The sequence below is a fragment of the Panulirus ornatus genome, chromosome 43, assembly GCF_036320965.1.
Source record: "Panulirus ornatus isolate Po-2019 chromosome 43, ASM3632096v1, whole genome shotgun sequence".
Lineage (NCBI taxonomy): Eukaryota > Metazoa > Arthropoda > Malacostraca > Decapoda > Palinuridae > Panulirus > Panulirus ornatus.
In genome coordinates, this window is record NC_092266.1 from 23,156,607 (window position 1) to 23,175,458 (window position 18,852).

The following is an 18,852-nucleotide window of genomic DNA, read 5'->3' on the forward strand; positions in this document are numbered from 1 at the left end:
CGGTGGTGGTGGTGGTGGGTGGGGTGGGGTGGACGCTTCCCTCTGGTGGGGATGGGGACAGGGTATCTCTCCCCCGTCCCGCGCCCCACCACACACACACACACACACACACACACACACACACACACACACACACACACACACCTCCTCAAGGCCAGCCACTCTGTATGTATTCAGCGTCGTGTCCCCAGCTCCAGGCAGGCCAGGCAGGCAGGATATTTCTTTTTTTTTTGTCTTTCCTCGTAAGCTCTCGAGCACGACTGTGGGCAGCCCCTGAGCACGACGGTGTAGAGCGGTTGAGCACACGATGGGACGACCTAGAGCACGACGGTACGACTCTTGACCATGATGGTACGATCCTTGAGCACGACGGTACGATCCTTGATCACTATGGTGCGATCTTTGAGCACGACGGTACGATCATTTACCATGACGGTACGATCTTTGACCATGACGGTACGACTCTTGACCATGACGGTACGATCCTTGAGCGCGACGATACGACCCTTAAGCGCCGTAGGCACCAAAATACGACCTGTGGGTTTGATGGCCTTAAGCTTTGGGGTAAATTCAGAGGCCATTCCATCGCGCCCGGGGTTGGTATCTTCTTGCTCAGGAGTCGTGCTGTCGTGTCCGCGGGTCCTACCATCGTGCTGAGGGGGCGTACTCACAGAGGCCGAGGAAGGAGATGTGCTCGATCGACCTGAGAGAAGAGATCTGTTGGTGGTGTGTGGAGAAGAGGGAGTGTCTAGGGTGTGGTAGGGAAGTCCTTAGAGGCGAGGCTCTGGGTAGGTGTCCCAGCAGTATGGAGACAATGGTAGGGGCGTTGTGTACGCCCTACACCCCTCAAGAGGGTGTCCATGTTTGCAGAATACTCAGCTGGTGCCCAACGTCGATATGTCCGCCTTGGACGTCATCTCCTAAGGTCATGTATTCTTGAGGAGTCTCAATTCTGACGTCTGGGGGGGGGGGTGTCTTTACGCGCCTCCCCCCACCGTATGCCCGTATACATACGGCGCTGGAGACCGTCTTTGCATGTTATCTGTACGATAAAGAAGGAATGAAAGATGCACAGGATGGCTTGATGCTCTCTCTCTCTCTCTCTCTCTCTCTCTCTCTCTCTCTCTCTCTCTCTCTCTCTCTCTCTCTCTCTAAAAAAAAAAAAAAAACCCTGCTCGAGCGCACTGAACGGTCAGGCCATTAGATATTGCCCTGGCTATATTTAGAGGTCAGTCCGTTAATCATCACCGGCGCGAGTGATGTATATTGATCAGTGAGACCCATGGCTCTTAACAACGGCAACGGCGGCGGTAAGGCAAGTCTTATAATGAATGAGAGGGTCCCCCCGGACGCGGTCAGTAAAATTTAAAGTGCTGCATGACTCTGCTTGTTTCTGGGACACTGGGGTGAGGAGGACAGAAAAAGTTGTAGCTGACGCTGGGGTACTTGACTGACTGAATCCATGCTGATCATGCGCGATGTGGCTGCTCATGTGCGATGTGGCGGCTCATGTGCGCTGTGGCTGCTCATGCGCTGTGGCTGCGCGTGCGCTGCGGCTGCTCATGTGCGCTGTGGCTGCTCATGCGCTGTGGCTGCGCGTGCGATGTGGCTGCTCATGCGCTGTGGCTGCCCATGCGCTGCGGCTGCTCATGTGCACTGTGGCTGCTCATGCGCTGTGGCTGCTCATGTGCGCTGTGGCTGCTCATGTGCGCTGTGGCTGCTCATGTGCGCTGTGGCTGCTCATGCGCTGTGGCTGCGCGTGCGATGTGGCTGCTCATGCGCTGTGGCTGCCCATGCGCTGCGGCTGCTCATGTGCACTGTGGCTGCTCATGCGCTGTGGCTGCTCATGTGCGCTGTGGCTTCTCATGCGCTGTGGCTGCTCATACGATGTGGCTGCTCATGCGCTGTGGCTGCTCATGCGCTGTGGCTGCTCATGCACTGTGGCTGCTCATGCGCTGTGGCTGCTCATGCGCTGTGGCTGCTCATGCGATGTGGCTGCTCATGCGCTGTGGCTGCTCATGCACTGTGGCTGCTCATGCGCTGTGGCTGCTCATGCGCTGTGGCTGCTCATGCGATGTGGATGCTCCTGCCCTGTTTCTGCTCATGCGCTGTGGCTGCTCATGCGATGTGGCTGCTCATGTGCGCTGTGGCTGCTCATGTGCGATGTGGCTGCTCATACACTGTGGCTGCTCATGCGCTGTGGCTGCTCATGCTCTGTGGCTGCTCATGCGCTCGCTTCTACTGTTGCTGCGGACTCAGACGGAGATTAGGCTAAGGATAGAGAGTACACTCCTGCTGGGGATGGAGTTAGAGACGCCAGTTAAAAGCTTTCTTGTGTACTTCATGCTTAAACTTTATATCATTAACCTCTTGAACAACAGGGCTCATGACCCATGGTATAATGATTTTTGGTTTGACCTCGTAAGAAGTCAGGTCAGAGTTCCAGCTTTCATACCTAAAGTTCGTAATCATCGTGTTCAAGGGCCATACCGTCGTGTTCAAGGGCCGTACCGTCGTGTTCAAGGGCCACATCGTCGTGTCTAAGGGCCGCACCGTCGAGTTCAAGGGCCTTACCGTCGTGTTCAAGTGTCGCACTGTCGTGTTCAAGGGCCTTACCGTCGTGTTCAAGGGCCGTACCGTCGTGTTCAAGGGCCGCACCGTCGTGTTCAAGGGCCGCACCCTTCATGTTCAATGGCCGCACCGTTCATGTTCAAGGGCCGCACCCTTCGTGTTCAAGGGCCGCACCATAAGGAGAAAGGTAGACAATACGAAAACCATTCAGGTCTTAGAACACCTGTTTATGTTCATGAACACGTAGTGCTGAGAATATTAAACGCTCTCATACTGATGACAAAAAAAAAAAATGTCGAGAGGTATCATCTGAGTCTTATTTTCTTTACGGTAAACCCGAGTCCACGAGAAAAAAAGAGAGAGATAAAAACGAAGAAGGTGGTGGGAACGGTTCTGTATAAGGTCAGTTTAACTAACGATAGACACTGTAGTAGGTCAGGGGTGAGGGAGAACAGCGCGGACACATCGCTGTTGCCCTGCACTACGCCACACACACACACACACACACACACACACACACACACACACACACACACACACACACACACACTACCTCGACCAGACACCAACTAGCACAAGGCACGTCTTATCGCCTCGCCCAGGAATGGGATGGCTGATTAGCCAGTTACTTCCCGTGAAGGGATTGGCTGGGAGGCAATCTCGGTGCGGGTGTTTTTCTTTTTTTTCTTAACGAAAGGTTTTTGCGACGTCTCTCATATTGCTGCTGTTTACTGTCTCAATATTTATCCACGCCGCGCCTCAGGAATCAAGTCAGTTTCGTCTGTTCCGTCTGTCTGGTGGTCGACCAGCAGCGGAACGGACCGCCAGGCTGTGTGTGTACTACAGTTGGCGCACCTCGGGTGTTCCATGTCTGGGGATGGGTCTTGAGCTCCATGGTTTAGGGCTGGGTGTGGTCATCATCTTCGCCGACTCCTGTTTGTAGAGTTCCCTGTGTTCGTAGCTGGTTACCCACCTGCCTATCTACTTACAGACACACACACACACACACACACACACACACACACACTATTATATATATATATATATATATATATATATATATATATATATATATATATATATATGTGTGTGTGTGTGTGTGTGTGTGTGTGTGTTTAGAGTACGTAAGAGGCAAGTATCTGGTGTGGCACGCCCTGTGCTCGGCCGGCCGTACCTAGGACGTGCATTGTGCGTCAGGAGCATAAACATGACATAAATTCTCCCCGACATCCCAGGTTGACTCTTGTGTCAGTGTAATAAATAATCGGGCATCGTTGCATTATTTGTTTGTTCTGACTCTTTCATTCCCGTGCGTTGCTCTCCTTAGCAAACTTTGCTCGCATGATTGACCTTTCAGGCGACCATTTGGTGGCTCGGATCCCTCTCATGGGACCTCTGAAGCTTCGAGGCTGCTCTCCGCGCGAAAACAGGGCAAGGCAGGCTTCTCTGGGAGATAGTAAGACCTTCTGTGATACTAGGGCTTTTGCTAACAACGATTTTCAGAAGAGCGTCATCTTCCCCTGCAGTGATGAAGGCCCGAAAGACTCAAAAAGCAAGTCAGGGCGTTGGAACTGATGTAACATTTAGATAACAGGTCAGTCAAGGCTGTGTTAACAAACCTGTAGATGACAGAGGCACAACAGGTGTGTATGTCTTGCCACGCAGGGATTGTCATGGTCATGTATATGTGGGAGAAACGGGAGGAGACATTAATAACTGTAGCATTGCATTATAAACTAATGATCTTGTTAAACGCCGAATTGTCGAATCTAATCTCATTAACTCAGTGTATAATGTTCGTGTGCGTGAGGGTTCAATACTCATTTAGCTGTGTTACATGTAATAAGGTTAAGAAATGTGCGAAACTGCCTACACGCTCAGGGAGAGTGGATGGTTGTTGCTTCATCACTAGGCAGTGGAGAGGTGTCATGATAGGTCAGGTAACGGGTAAGGTCGTGTCAAGAGAAGATCTCAGACGTAGGAATAGAACTTGGGTCTCTCTGTTGCTAATGTCATTCCAGTTCAGAAGGGCTTGTGAAAAGCCGAAATGGATTTGAAAGTAAGTCATCAATGTTTCCGTGAAATTGTATGTGTGAGGTGTTATTAGACTTAACGTGCCTGTGGTTACGCCGCGAATGAGGAGTTACCGTCGGCGAGGCTGTATCATCGTCTGCTGAAAGGATTGCAAGCTCGTCGAAGAACTCGTCCGTCCAGAAGAGTACATCATTTCCCTGCTGCTGGAAGTAGCGCTGCCTAGACCTAGAGGATGCAGAAGCTCCAGGAAAAGGAGTCTTGGAGTAACACCAGGACCTTTTCAAGAAAGAGGGCCTGAGGCAATGATAGATAGATGATGCATGATAACACAGATCTACAAGATCGTAGTTTGCATCAGGTGACCCGTAGTCAAACACGAAACGTAGCGTGCGAACGACTTTTTGAAGACCAAGGTCTTTTTGTCCGTAGTCTGTAGGAGGATCAGTCTCAGGAGGAGGCCTTTGCACCATTTTTCCAAGAATCTGTTCACAGTTAGGTGGCATATAAGACCAGATGGATATAACTTAACCATCAGAATACATTGGGATAAGATTCTTACGGTCTGTTGCATGAACGAGAACCAGAGGTTGTCTGTCTTTGTCAGCTCAGTTGAGTCGTGTCACTCGAGTGTTGGTAGGTGTGTCTCACACTGAGGTCTAGGATATTGGCATGGCTCTGCCGTCGAAGAGGTCATTAGCGTCGTCTGGAGGCGACCGTGAAGCTCGAGGGACGACGCTCCTCCATTGTCCAGTGGTCAGTGATAAGTTCTTGAGGTCCGACTGGAGCTCGTGAGGTCAACACGAGATACGAGGGCCTGATGAGTGGTCTTTAGGCGTTCCCAATGGGCTTGTCTTCGAGGGCCTGATGGACGGTCTTTGGAGACTTGATTAACGGTGTCCTGGGATCTGATGGACGGTCTTTGGAGACTTGATTAACGGTGTCCTGGGATCTGATGGGCTGTTTTGGTGGTTCTGATGGGCGGCGATCTTCGTAGTCCTAATGAGCGGTCTTTGGAAATCTAACGGTCAGTCATCCGGGTTCTGATGGATGGTTTTTTTTGGGTGCAAATGGAGGTCTTCTGAGACCTGATGAGGTGGTCTTCGAGGACCCGGTGGGCGATCTCGTGGTTCCTAATGGGAAGTCTCTTATGGGGTCTGGTTGGCGTTCTTCGGGATCCTAGTGACCACTCGGTAGAACCTCCACGAACCACTTCGTCACAAGGCCAGGACTGGCTCACGGAGGGTCAGCTACCCCTGCAGCGGCCGATGGCTGGCTCAGGCCTCAGGAGCCGGTCAGGGCCGACCGGCGTGGCTGGACAGTGGCTGGCTGCTGGAATGTAGGGGCTGCTGCTGGCTCCAAGAGGAGCAGCGGCCGCCCCAGCCCGGCCATTGGTTGGGCGTGTGGGAAGTAAGTTCCTTTGTCCCTTGTTTATCAGCTACTCTTGCAATTCGTAATGCTTACCCCTTAAGCACGACTGTGAGACCCTTGAGCACATCGGTACGGCCCTTGAGCACAACGGGTATGCTCTTGAGTGTTAAGGCCTGACCTTTGACCTGACTCTTAGCGATCAGATCAAAGGCCAGGCCATCATACCTTACGGTCGTACCGTCATGCTCAAAGACCGTACCTTCCTTCTCATGGGGTCGTACCGTCGTGCTCAAAGATCACATCTTCGTACCCAAGAGTTGTACCATCGTGCTCAAGGATCGTCTCCTCGTCCCCAAGGATCGTACCCTCCTTCTGAAGGATCGTACCATCGTGTTCAAGGGGGTCTGCTATGCAGTACACGCTCGTGTATGCCTCCGGACTTAACAGCCGTCGCCTTGAAGTTCCTGGGAAACATAACTAGTTTCGTCCAAAAGTCATAACTATATATAACCTAACTTGTTGCGGTACCTCGCGGCCCATTGTGCCTCGCCTACCTCTCTTCCCGGGGCCGTCTCACGACGTCTTTCTCTCTCTCTCGTGTGTGTGTGATTCCCACTCGTGCTGGGAACCGCCCAGCATTTTCTTTTTTTTTTTCTATATCGTAGCCTACATGACACGGGCAAAAACATGCCGCCAGTCGTGGCCATCTTAGACGGAAAGGAAAAGTGAAGTGTATGAGAAATAGTTCTTAGTTCCTCTGGTGTTGGAGGACCCGACTCTTGAAGGCGTAGAGATGGGGTTATAGAGAGACGGGAAGACGTAGGTAGAAAAATGATCCCACAGCTTCGTTGTTCAGGGATCGAAGGAGGTATGATAAACGGTCAATCCTCGTGTGGCTGGCCTCCATACAGAAACTTTGGGAATATACATATGTATGTCTACATTTCCCTGCCCCTGAGTGGAGCGCAGCCTCAGGAGGCCCCATAGTGTGAGGCAGAGTGACCGTTCACACTAACGTGTCGTGTAGAGTGACTCGTTATGCCACACACTATCATGGTCAACTATTCACGTTAGAGAGCTGCGTCATGCAAACTGTTCATGATGGGAAGACTTGTGGTCATGAGCTGTTACGGGATGCGTCGGGCTTCCCCAGTAACGGAGGTCATGGGCTTACAAGATCCAGCAACTTCTGGGTGTACTTTCAACTTTCAATATATATATATATATATATATATATATATATATATATATATATATATATATATATATATATATATATATATATATATGTAAAACACCACAGAAACAGCAACAAACATTGAACAGTTGGAACAGTGGCTCACTTGAGGACAGAGTGTTGGTTCACCGAGAACAGAGTGTTTTAACCTCCACAGAAGTCTTCAGTCACCCTGTTAGCTCCAGACAGACGTGAATACAACCTGCCACCCTCCAGTCACCTTGACTGGCCTGCCACCTCACTCATCAAAACACTGGTTATCCTGGCCATCACATACGACGAACACACACACACACACACGAGGCATTCACTCCCTACACCACGAACGTCAACGCAAAAACAAAGTAATTGCCCTCAGGACATTGACTGGTACGAGACTTGGACAACGTAAAGAATCCCGCTACTATTTTCCACAAACAAATCGCCCGCTCCACCTTAAACTGAGCCTCACCTGCTTGGTCAACATCCCTGTCAAAAGCAAAATAAAAAGAAAAGCTACAAACTGCAGAAAGCAGAGTCCTCAGAGCACTCACTGGGTGCCTGGCGACCATAGACACCTCAACACCTGCATAAAGACATAGAGAATCACCCCCTAACCCCCGAAGTAGAAATATGAAGCGAACCCTTGGCTTCACGCTTCAGCATCCTCGACTAACAACACAGATCGAAAACATATACACACAAAAATAACCCGACGGGCACTAGACAGCTGTCTTCCCAAATCAGTCTTTGGCCACCACCCCACCAGACAGTCATACGCTTAGCTGAAACCACACTTGAAAGGCATACACGAGTGAAAGTTTCTCTTCTGCACTTACCACATCACACATCCCTACATCGCTACAAACACCGACTCTACTTGTCTCAAAACCCTTCATGCCTACGAGCCTACGATGCAACTGCTACAGTAAAGACATAGAACACATATAGGTCAGTTGCCCCGGGCTCGCCCCCCCCATATAGACATACAGAGAGCATCACTACACTATTTAAACTGTAGTTTCCGCCTAGTGGACGTGGCCAGCTTTCTGAGCGCCGTATTGACCCCCGTAGAAAAAGGAAGTTCCTGGGACAGTAAAGTCGGGAGGCAGGTAGAGAGAGAGAGAGAGAGAGAGAGAGAGAGAGAGAGAGAGAGAGAGAGAGAGAGAGAGAGAGAGAGAGAGAGAGAGAGCGTCTGTCTCCCTTTCGACGAGATTTTGCCACGATGAACGCCTAGCGCGTAGCGCTCACCACATAGAGAGAGAGAGAGAGAGAGAGAGAGAGAGAGAGAGAGAGAGAGAGAGAGAGAGAGAGAGAGAGAGAGAGAGAGAGAGAATACGTCCACTGGCCAGAGCAGGTGCCTGATGTATGTAGTTCAGTAACTGGATCATCTATTTTTGGCAAGTGGACATTCAGCAAAGGGTGTTGGGTTACATCACTGGGGCTGTGACTGTTGTAACGCCGTCACTGCACACCACTTCAAACACTGGCATGGCTTTACCGTTGCATTGTTACGTGGTCATGCTGCTCATACAGTCGTATCTAGGATCTTACTCGCCCTCTGTGGGTGTGGTGACTTTGTGTAAAGATTATCATCAGTAGATCAATTGTGGTGATTGTGGTGGAGTTGACGGGGGTTACGAGGCGGGATGGGGTGTCATGAGAGAGAGAGAGAGAGAGAGAGAGAGAGAGAGAGAGAGAGAGAGAGAGAGAGAGAGAGAGAGAGAGAGAGAGAGCTGGGTTGCTAGGAAGAACTGTGATGAAATAAGAATTACAAAAACCTGAAGTAGGTATATATATATATATATATATATATATATATATATATATATATATATATATATATATATATATATATATATATATATATATATCTTCAGAGGATTCAAAGCAACGGGTTTAAGATACGCCAGTCAGTAGGGCGGGCGTCGCATGGGCTCTCACACTCTCCATGAACTAGGGAGAGTAAGAATGGACGTGGAAAAAAAAGAAATCTTATTGTTTGTATAGGCTCAAGAGGTGATTTAGTATCTTGATGATACACAAACATAATACGATGACGTGCATGTAAGGCCTGACAGGAACTATTGTTGATGTCATATAAGAAACCCACGCTGAGGAACAGCTGGACCAACATGGTACGTTGGGAATCGCTATCTAATTTCTTCGCCCCGTCAGCCTGTAGCCCTTTCTCCCTCTGCCAGGGACACGTTTCATCACTGTTTGAACTGGAGGACTAAAGTATCAATTGTACTTTCATGAGCTCCTTTATCCTAGGGGAAATATATATATATATAAAAACATAGATAAATCCACAACCATCGATGGTTCCCGTAGGTTGTACTGTTGTGGCCTCGTTGTAACGTCCGATGTTGTATTGAAAACACAAAGAGTTGCTGATACCGGGACATCCTCCGTAGCGCACCGGAGCCGTGGTGTTTCTCGTGATCGCCAGGGTTTTCCTCGAACCTAACAGCTCTCTGCGAACCTAGTAACTGGCGAGGCTCTTCAGACCACGGGAGCTGGCATTGCTCCAAAGCCTTCGGGATCTAGCGGGGTTCCAGAGCCCCCCAAAGACTGGCAGGGTTCCAGAGCCCCCCAAGGACTGGCAGGGTTCCAGAGCCCCCCAAGGACTGGCAGGGTTCCAGAGCGCTTGGAATTGGCATGGATCCAGAGCCCTCGGGAACTGGCGGGTTTCCAGAGCCCTCGGGGACAGGCAAAATTTCAAGGCCCTAGAGACTCTCACAATTCAAGGTCCTCCAAAAGAGAAAAAAACAAAACAAAACTGGCCGGACTACAGGGATCAGAGTACTGGCAGAATTCTGCGTCACGGAACTGGTATGTCTCGACGACCCGCTGGACTGGCAGGACTCCAAGGACCCTGGAAACAGAAGGGTTCCAGAGAGAGAATCCGGGAAATCTGCAAGTCTCCAGGACCTGGAAACTAGCAGGTCCTCATCATTGCAAGAACTGTCGAGACTTCAGAGTCCCGGCATCTGGCAGGAGTTTTACTGTACCTTTTGTGGCGGTCACAATATTCCTCGATTGTCCTTCATACTCTGTACGCTTCGCTCGTTGGGTGGCAGCGAGCAGTATTCTGTGTGTGAGGAGTTTTGTCACACGTATCTGTATAGCTCGGCGCTCGAACCCCTCGTTGTATATTTTCGTATCTGAAACGTGAGCGAGAGAGAGGGAGAAAACAAAAAAACAAACTTGGTGTGTTCACCGCGCAGAAGCCAGCCAATATTTAGTTTGTAGAGTATTGCCTCCTTAGATAGATGTACGAGTGGAGCAACGCTTGAGTAGTCAGGTTTCGAAGCTTGAGGACTTCGCAAGATTTGCGATTTGACGAGGTCGATAAACTAAGAAGAACAACAACAATAACAAAACACACACACACACGCGCGCGCGCGCGCGAATTTCATGCGTACGTTCGCTAGGGATGATTTGTGCAAAGAAAGCCAGGGATATTACAGTGCGCTGACGAGATCTGTGTTGAGCGACGGGACAGGGGCAGGTGACGTTCGATGTTATCAATGCGTCCCGACCGTGTGACGCCGTCGTCGGGAAGGTAACCAGGGAGGAAGTGAAGACGTCAGAAGGTGTCCATCACCCCTGGAAGATAAGAGAGACCATAGCAGATCTCTTCTGCCTCACGTTCAGCACAGGCTCTGTCATTTCTGGCTCATACCCTGCCAAATAGAGACGTTGGAAACGAACGCACCATCTGGAGCATGAGTGACCAAGCCCCAACAGCGACGCTGGAACGTGTCCAGTTATGCAAACGAAACAGCTTTAATGACTAGTTTCCTCAAGTATTTTTTTCTGTGTGTATTTGTGTGTGTGTGTGTGTGTGTGTGTGTGTGTGTGTGTGTGTGTGTGTGTGTGTAGTGAGTCTTTGTGAACAGGACTTGGGGGCCTCGTCTGGGCACTTGTGGCTCCCAGCGGCTCGCCTTACGAGACACTCTCCCTCCGTCCCTCCCCTGCCACAGTGACCACAAACACCACCACCCCTCCTCCTCCTCCTCCTCCTCCTCCTCCTCCTCCTCCTCCTCCTCCTCCGCCTCCTGTACTGCCTCCCCTCCCCTGGCCAACTTCAGGAGTCGTGCACGAAGGACGGGTGGCCCGAAGCTGGGCTTCTCCTCCTTTGATGTGGTAAGGGGAGACAGACAGGTTCTCGAAGAGTTGTAGTCTCGCTTAAGTCCGCCATTGTACGAGATCGAAGATTTATAGCGTAGGAGAATGAATTAAATGATCGTGATTTATAATGTTCGGTCAGCCTGACCTAACCTCTGCATGGACTTTACCTGTCAATGTTGCTGGTAAGACAGAACAGAGAGATAGACAGAGAGAGTAGTACCTGCGACGAGGTGGTGCAATGATGGCAGGTCGGGCTATATCGCGTAGCGCTCACCACTCGTCTTGCTAGTTGAATTATGCTGTTTGTCTCGTCTTCTGGCCACTCTCCTCTACCGTTGTTAGCTAGGATACGAGGTTCATCTGGTCCTGAGTTCAAGCATAGGTCTAATCTCTGAACGTTTGTGTATTGACACTCCACGTTCTCCTGCTGGCATCTTTTCCGTACGTTTTCAAGCTCTGCAGCTGATCCGATGAGCCTCTCCCATCCTTGTTGACCTGCTTTCAGGTCTTAAAACGTTGAGGGAGTTGTTGATTATCGTACGCTTCCGTGTGTGGTCAAGACGTAACGCGCGCACGCACCCTGCGGCGGACACCACCGGATCCTTGGGGTGTAAGGTCCAGTCAGCAGAGGTGTATGATCCGTTTTCTAGCTCTTTGTGTGTGTGTGTGTGTGTGTGTGTGTGTGTGTGTGTGTGTGTGTGTGTGTGTGTGTAGGAAGACTGCGTTGCCTGTGATATGAGCTCGGGTGGGTTCTGGTCTAGGATGGGCCCAGATTACTAATACTAAACCTGTTTAGAAAAGATTGTCAATTAGAAGAACAAGTGAATGGATGAATCCATCTCTCTCTCTCTCTCTCTCTCTCTCTCTCTCTCTCTCTCTCTCTCTCTCTCTCTCTCTCTCTCTCTCTCTCTCTCTCTCTCTCTCTCCATACAACACAGCCATCACTCCACCACCACGCTACACACAAACCACACACATCAGATCCTGGACGTCGTCAGCCAGCCACAGCTGCTTTCCGCACAGCACTAGTGGCAGTGGATATGGAAAACGCGCGTGGCTTTCCCATGATATCCTCATACAGAAGGTGCTCGACACCACCCGCCGCAAAAATATGACAAAAAGTGGGGCCCTAGCCGGGCGCCCAGTCAGGTTCATTCACAAACGCTTCACCTCCGAAGTCCTGAAGCTGTACAGTGGAGCCTCCCCAGGAAGCAGTTCTCTCTCCATTCTTCTTCTTTCATTCATGCGTAAATGTTCACAGTTGTGTCCTACACACACACACACACACACACACACACACACACACACACACACACACACACACACACACGCCTCAGCCTCACCACTCTTTAGTTATTTCCAGTATTGCTGTTAATTAACCCGTTACCCTTGCCTCCCACAGACGGGTTATGTTCGCACGGACGAAGACGAGTTCCTTATCGAGCCAGTGCGTGACCACGCCCACGCCGCCCACGACAACAGCCCACACCCTCACGTGGTGTACCGACGCTCCTCCCTGCCCACGGCCGAGTCCCACACCTGCTCCACACCTGGTGAGTTGTGATGCTGGAGGGAGTGAGGCCTCCAGTAAAACATGCCAGCCACACAGACTGTACGTGACCGTAGGTGGATTGTGTGGAAACCATCCACTACGAATACTGATCTGCCATTTTGTAATCAAGCTCAGGAAATGTTAGATATTTACAGTTTTCTATGAAATGTACTTGATAATGTTACTTGTGTGTGTAGTACATTTGTGCTGCAGCTGTGTGTGTACCTTTGTGTACTTGCCTCTGTACCACTGAGAAATCCTTAAGGCTAGTTCCAGTGGTTAGGGAAGTAGTTAGGAAGGTATGTTGGGTATTAGCATCCAGCGGAGTGACCCAGGTTGGCCTCGCCCTACATGTTCCACTTCGAGGAAGTCGCTATATAAAGATGTCGATAATCTTGGTCCTCGGACTCTGTCCTCGAGGACCTTCTTAGCATTCAGTGGCACCCGGCTCCCCGTCCCTGCTGAATTCGTGTTGACCTTTTCACTACTGTATGGCACTTCTCCCATGCCTCCCGAGCTTGTGTTGATACTAGGTGACATCCGACCCATCCCTGCCATGGTTGTGCCAACCTTGTTAAGAACTTGGTGTCACCAGGCTCCTTCCTGACACGCTTGGTCCGACCTTGTCAGCAATGACACCCGACACCACCATCCTCTTGAGCCAAGACGACCTTGTCAGCATTCAGTGGGACCCGACCCCTCCGTGCCTGTGACTGCCAGGTGGGCAGTTAGTGGGACGGAACCTCCACCCTTGTCAGTATTCAGCAGCGGTAGGTTAGACGTGTGTGTGTGTGTGTGTGTGTGTGTGTGTGTGTGTGTGAGGTAGGGCATCACCTGGTTAGCCAAGCTGCCCAACACACCTGCTTCAAGACGCTATCTGAATCAGACCACCAACTAGCTGCTGGGCCGAGGCCGCCCAACGCACTTTGAATCACTGGGTCTCAGCTGTGTTTAGGCCAGCCCCTGTTGGACGAGGAGGCTGCTGCTCGTGATACCCGCACCAGTGGCCTTCACCTGTGTGTGTGTGTGTGTGTGTGTGTGTGTGTGTGTGTGTGTGTGTGTGTGTGTGATTGCTGTTTTGCTTTACTATTTGTGCGTTAAGGAGAGATAGGTAGATAGGATGGATGGATAGATAGATAGATAGATAGATAGATAGATAGATAGATAGAGAGAGAGAGAGAGAGAGAGAGAGAGAGAGAGAGAGAGAGAGAGAGAGAGAGAGAGAGAGTACCTGGTGGCTGGGGTTCCGATCCATGACAGCAGGAACAGTGTCTCATCTGGAACTTGATGTTCGATTACCGAACTTATTGGGGTGGGGGGTTCTTAACCTTACGGGCTTATGAGTGAGAGGTCTGTGGTGAGTGAGAGGTCTGTAGTGAGTGAGGTGGTCTGTGGTGAGTGAGGTGGTCTGTGGTGAGTGAGGTGGTCTGTGGTGAGTGAGGGGTCTGTGGTGAGTGAGGTGGTCTGTAGTGAGTGAGGTGGTCTGTAGTGAGTGAGGGGTCTGTGGTGAGTGAGGTGGTCTGTGGTGAGTGAGGGGTCTGTGGTGAGTGAGGAGGTCTGTAGTGAGTGAGGGGGGGCCTGTGGTGAGTGAGGGGTCTGTGGTGAGTGAGGTGGTCTGTGGTGAGTGAGGTGGTCCGTGGTGAGTGAGGGGTCTGTGGTGAATGAGTGGGGTCTGTGGTGAGGTAGGAGTCTGTGGTGAGGTAGGGGTTTTCTCTCGTGGTCATTATAGATTATGGCTTGTCTGTGGTTCATGTGTGGTTGGCTCGTGGTTGTGCATCGTTAGTGGCGTGTTGGTTTACTGGATCGGATCCTCCATAAGTCGATGAGGCGCAGTCTTATTGGATGCTGCTTTATGAAGGTAAGTTTTTCTTTCATCTAAGTGACACATGATAAATTGATCAGTTATAACGTTTTCTTTAATGTTGAGGAAGAAAGTTATATCATTTTCTTTCATGGTAAAGAAGAAAGTTTTAACGTTTTCTTTGGTGTTAAAGTAGAGAGGGAAAATGGTCTCATACATATTGAGAAGCGGGAAATAGAATGTAGAAATGATTCAAAATACAGTTATTATCTTATGGAAAATGAAGAGGAAAGTATGGCAGAATAAATCATCATCGAAAGATGAATATGTACATATATCTGGAAGTACACATCACACACACACACACACACACACACACACACACACACACACACACACACACACACACACACACACACTAGGCACGAAGAGACATACACTGACAGAATGCGTACACACCTGAAGGTAAACGTATATGCAAGAGAGGGTTTACATACGTGGAGCAAACACACACACACGAACAAAGTTACCTATGCATGTAGATATTCGGTGTGCAGGGATACAGCCACAGAACAACAACAACAACACAACACAAACACACTCACACGTACATAGACACACACTTACAAAGTTCTTTTAAAGTAAACAACTTCGATAAGACACGTTGGTAGTACACAGGTCAAAAAGTAGGGCGACCTGGCAACTGTTTCTGGCCTCTCTCTCTCTCTCTCTCTCTCTCTCTCTCTCTCTCTCTCTCTCTCTCTCTCTCTCTCTCTCTCTCTCTCTCTCTCTCTCTCTCTCAGGGTATCATTGTCGCCCCTTTAAGGATGGCACTGCTGGTTGGCTACCACCGTGCGCAGGGTGCCACTTTTGTGTTGGCGCCACTGCTTTTAGCATGCTTTTGTGGCCCCACTGTGTGAGGGGACCTACGCTGCGTGGTGGACCCATTGTGTCAAAAGGACACACTTTATGGCAGGGACCTTCTGTCACTGCTGGAGTTGAGCTACACCGGCACCTTGGCATTGTATGGCACTGCTGTGATTCGGGGTCACTGCAGGAGGAGGATGGAGAGAGAGAGAGGTCGATACTGGAGGAGGGAGGGAGATGTCACTTCTGGGGTAGGGAGGGAGACCACTGTTTGGAGAGGGAGAGGTCACACAGCTAGGGAGGAAGGGAGATATCCCTGCAGGGGGAGGAAGGAAGGAAGGGAGAGGCCTTACTTGTGTTGAGGGGTGGGAGCAGCTCTGTACCGCCTCACGCCTCGCTGAGGAAGGTTTTATCAGTCTCTAGGAACGTGCCACTCTTGTTGTGTCCTTCACTTAACGATCACTCCCACTCGTCGAATATGCTTGTGTGTATCATACTTCTGTGTGCACGTAATGAATACATATACGTATCTCTACGTACGTATGTGTGCAGGTATATGTATGGTTATGTGTGTGTGAAGCGTGGTTGTGGCCACGCGAAGGGGCGCCATCTGTCTTCATCAGGACAAACAATCACAATGGTCCACCACACGCAACACACACATTACCGTCTAGACGGGTCGGCACCCTCCCCCGATAACCAGGGGGTTGGGTCGACGCACGCCCTCCCTCCGCCGCTCGCACCACATTCACCTGTTCATTAAGATGTTCTGAACGCCGAGTGCATTTGATGTGTTGTGTGTAGCAGCTGCTCGTCAAGGCGACAACCAGACGCCAGGGAACGCCCAGCCCGATGGGGACAATCAGAGCCCACAGAACGCCCAACCTGTTCGGACCCGCCCATGGCCAATTAGGTGCCTCTGCCCAGCCAACAGCTACAGGCAGGTGAAGTGCTGGGAACTGACCGACCCTTGTGATGGCCAGATGAGGGACGCGTCGCTTGTTGCCTAGGAACTGCATCACTTTCTCTTATGTTATACTTGTCTGTGACGTGCCCCCCTGTGTGTCTGCCTCACCACACCTGTTGTCATGACGGTATCTGGTGTGTTATGGAGAGCATATACATGCGTTATAGTGGCGGGGGAGAGTCCATGTTGCCTGCTGTGGGCAAGAGACTTGTGTTACCGTCTTCAGCATCGAGCGTGTATTGAGGTCGGCATGGCCATCTCTCTCCAGTGCTCTGTTGCACGGGTCCGGCTGACGGCAGCACCTCGATACAAAGTATGCCCTTCTTCTGTAGCTTGTTGTCGTAGTAGGTTGTACTACTGTCGTCCTTTAACTTTGTACCGTAGTGGGTGTTGTTTTCTACACCCGGCCTGGAGCATACACAGCGGAGCAGCCTTCACCTGGCTGGCGTCCTTCCATGTGCGCGCACAGGGTGTCCAGGATCTTGGGTCAGCGCTGAACCTTACCCCCGTCGGTCATGGTGGTTCTCTCGATGGCAATCTCTGGGAAACAGAGGTACTATAATCCACGCCAAGGATGGCAGGGGTGGTATTTACCTCTCATATTGTGAATTGACCCGACTTAAAAGTAATCCATGCAAGTGGATAATGGTATATTTGCACGCCCAGGGAGGTAGGTGGGGGCCCTCGAATCCCGCTGAGTCACACGCTGACAATGGGTTAGTAAGAGAAGTGGATCGAGTCACCCTGAACGAAGATTTAACAGCTTCAAGTTTAGGGCCGGTCCTCCACCCTGCACTGTTTGCATATTTACTGACGCCGGAGAAGTGTGTGGTGATGTCCGCAGTATGTGAGGAGCGTGGCAAGGTCGAGTGGGGCTCTGGTGACGGTAGGAATGTTACGATCGGGTGACGGGTTGAAAAAGGTTCGAGACTCGCACGGATTCGTGAGGTCTGGACTGATGTACGGGAGGTGGGGAACACGATGGTAGGTTGAAATGCAGTGGCTGTGCGGGAATGGCCGTGGCGGGACACACACACACACACACACACACACACACACACACACACACACACACACACACACACACACATACACACACACATCAGGGATCATAGGAAAGACGGAGGGAGGTCGTCTGGTGTGTGAGGAAGAAGAGTCTTCCGGTACGACACTTACCAAGGACTGTGTGAGAAGGAAGGAGGACCATGTGGTAGGAGACACACCAGGGGGCGTCTGGCAGGAGACACACACGCACCAGGGGCTTTGTGAGAGAGGAGGGAAGTGTCGTCTTGCAGGAGTCACACGGCAGGGGTCTGTGAGAGGGGAAGGGAGGGAAGGTCGTGTAGTGGAAGCACACACACACACACACACACACACACACACACACGGGCTGCAACGCCACGAAGAAATAAACAAGTTTTTCCTGCGGGCGGCGGGTGTGCGGTACCCTGGGACGCCCCTCGGTTGTTGGGGCATGATAGTTGGTGCTTACTGGACGGAGGAGAAGAGAAGGGATGGGTGGCTAGAGAGAGAGAGAGAGAGAGAGAGAGAGAGAGAGAGAGAGAGAGAGAGAGAGAGAGAGAGAGAGAGAGAGAGAGACTTCTCGGTCAGCGTAACAATTCGACCCCCGAGTATAGATGTCTCGTATACACCTCTTGAAGATGCTTGTTTTCCCCCTGGAGCATCTCGCCAGAGTTATCGCTGACGGTGCAGAGGCAGGAGGAGGTGGTGGTGGGTGCTGCTGCATCGCTAGACTCTGTGTGTGAGGGTGGGTGTGGAGAAGATCGACGTGATCAACATGTATGATGTAATGGGTTGATCATGTATTTGATTGAGTATGATAACGTGATGATAATGTATGGTTGATGAACGACAGCGATATATGGCCACTTTTATGATACGATAGCATGTGATATTCATGTATGATCACTTGACGAAAATCATATGCTTGTGTGGTGATTTTTCACGATAACAATCGACATTAAGTAGTTAAGTATGAGAAAGATGAAGACCCACAACAATATAGCGAAGGGTGATTTTGTTTTCTGCACGCCTGTATATTTCCATAAGGCAGTCATGATTAAATAAGAGAAGTCGTTTTTTTTTTTTTCTTAGATCTGTGTGAATGTGTTCATAGATTTGGCTACGTTGATGAGCTTCCTTTGCTTGACCGAGGTCAGAGAGACTAGAAAAAGGGGTCATATTTAACTTGACCAGCAGTACAAACTGTCCCAGGCTACGTAACCCAGACAACCAAACAGAAGAGGTCACCCAAGGTGCAGCTTAGTGTAAGTATGATCGAGCTGTGGAGGACCGTGGTGGTAACACCGGTGCTT

At 50.5% G+C, this 18,852-nt stretch overlaps 1 protein-coding gene across 1 annotated transcript in view; it reads left to right on the forward strand.

Annotated features, from left to right (window-relative positions):
- Positions 1-18,852, forward strand: part of LOC139762408 (A disintegrin and metalloproteinase with thrombospondin motifs 6-like) — a 175,528-nt gene that overhangs the window by 107,028 nt on the left and 49,648 nt on the right. Inside the window, 1 exon segment of the mRNA XM_071687265.1 lies at positions 12,732-12,882. Coding sequence (XP_071543366.1) covers positions 12,732-12,882 — 151 coding nt within the window.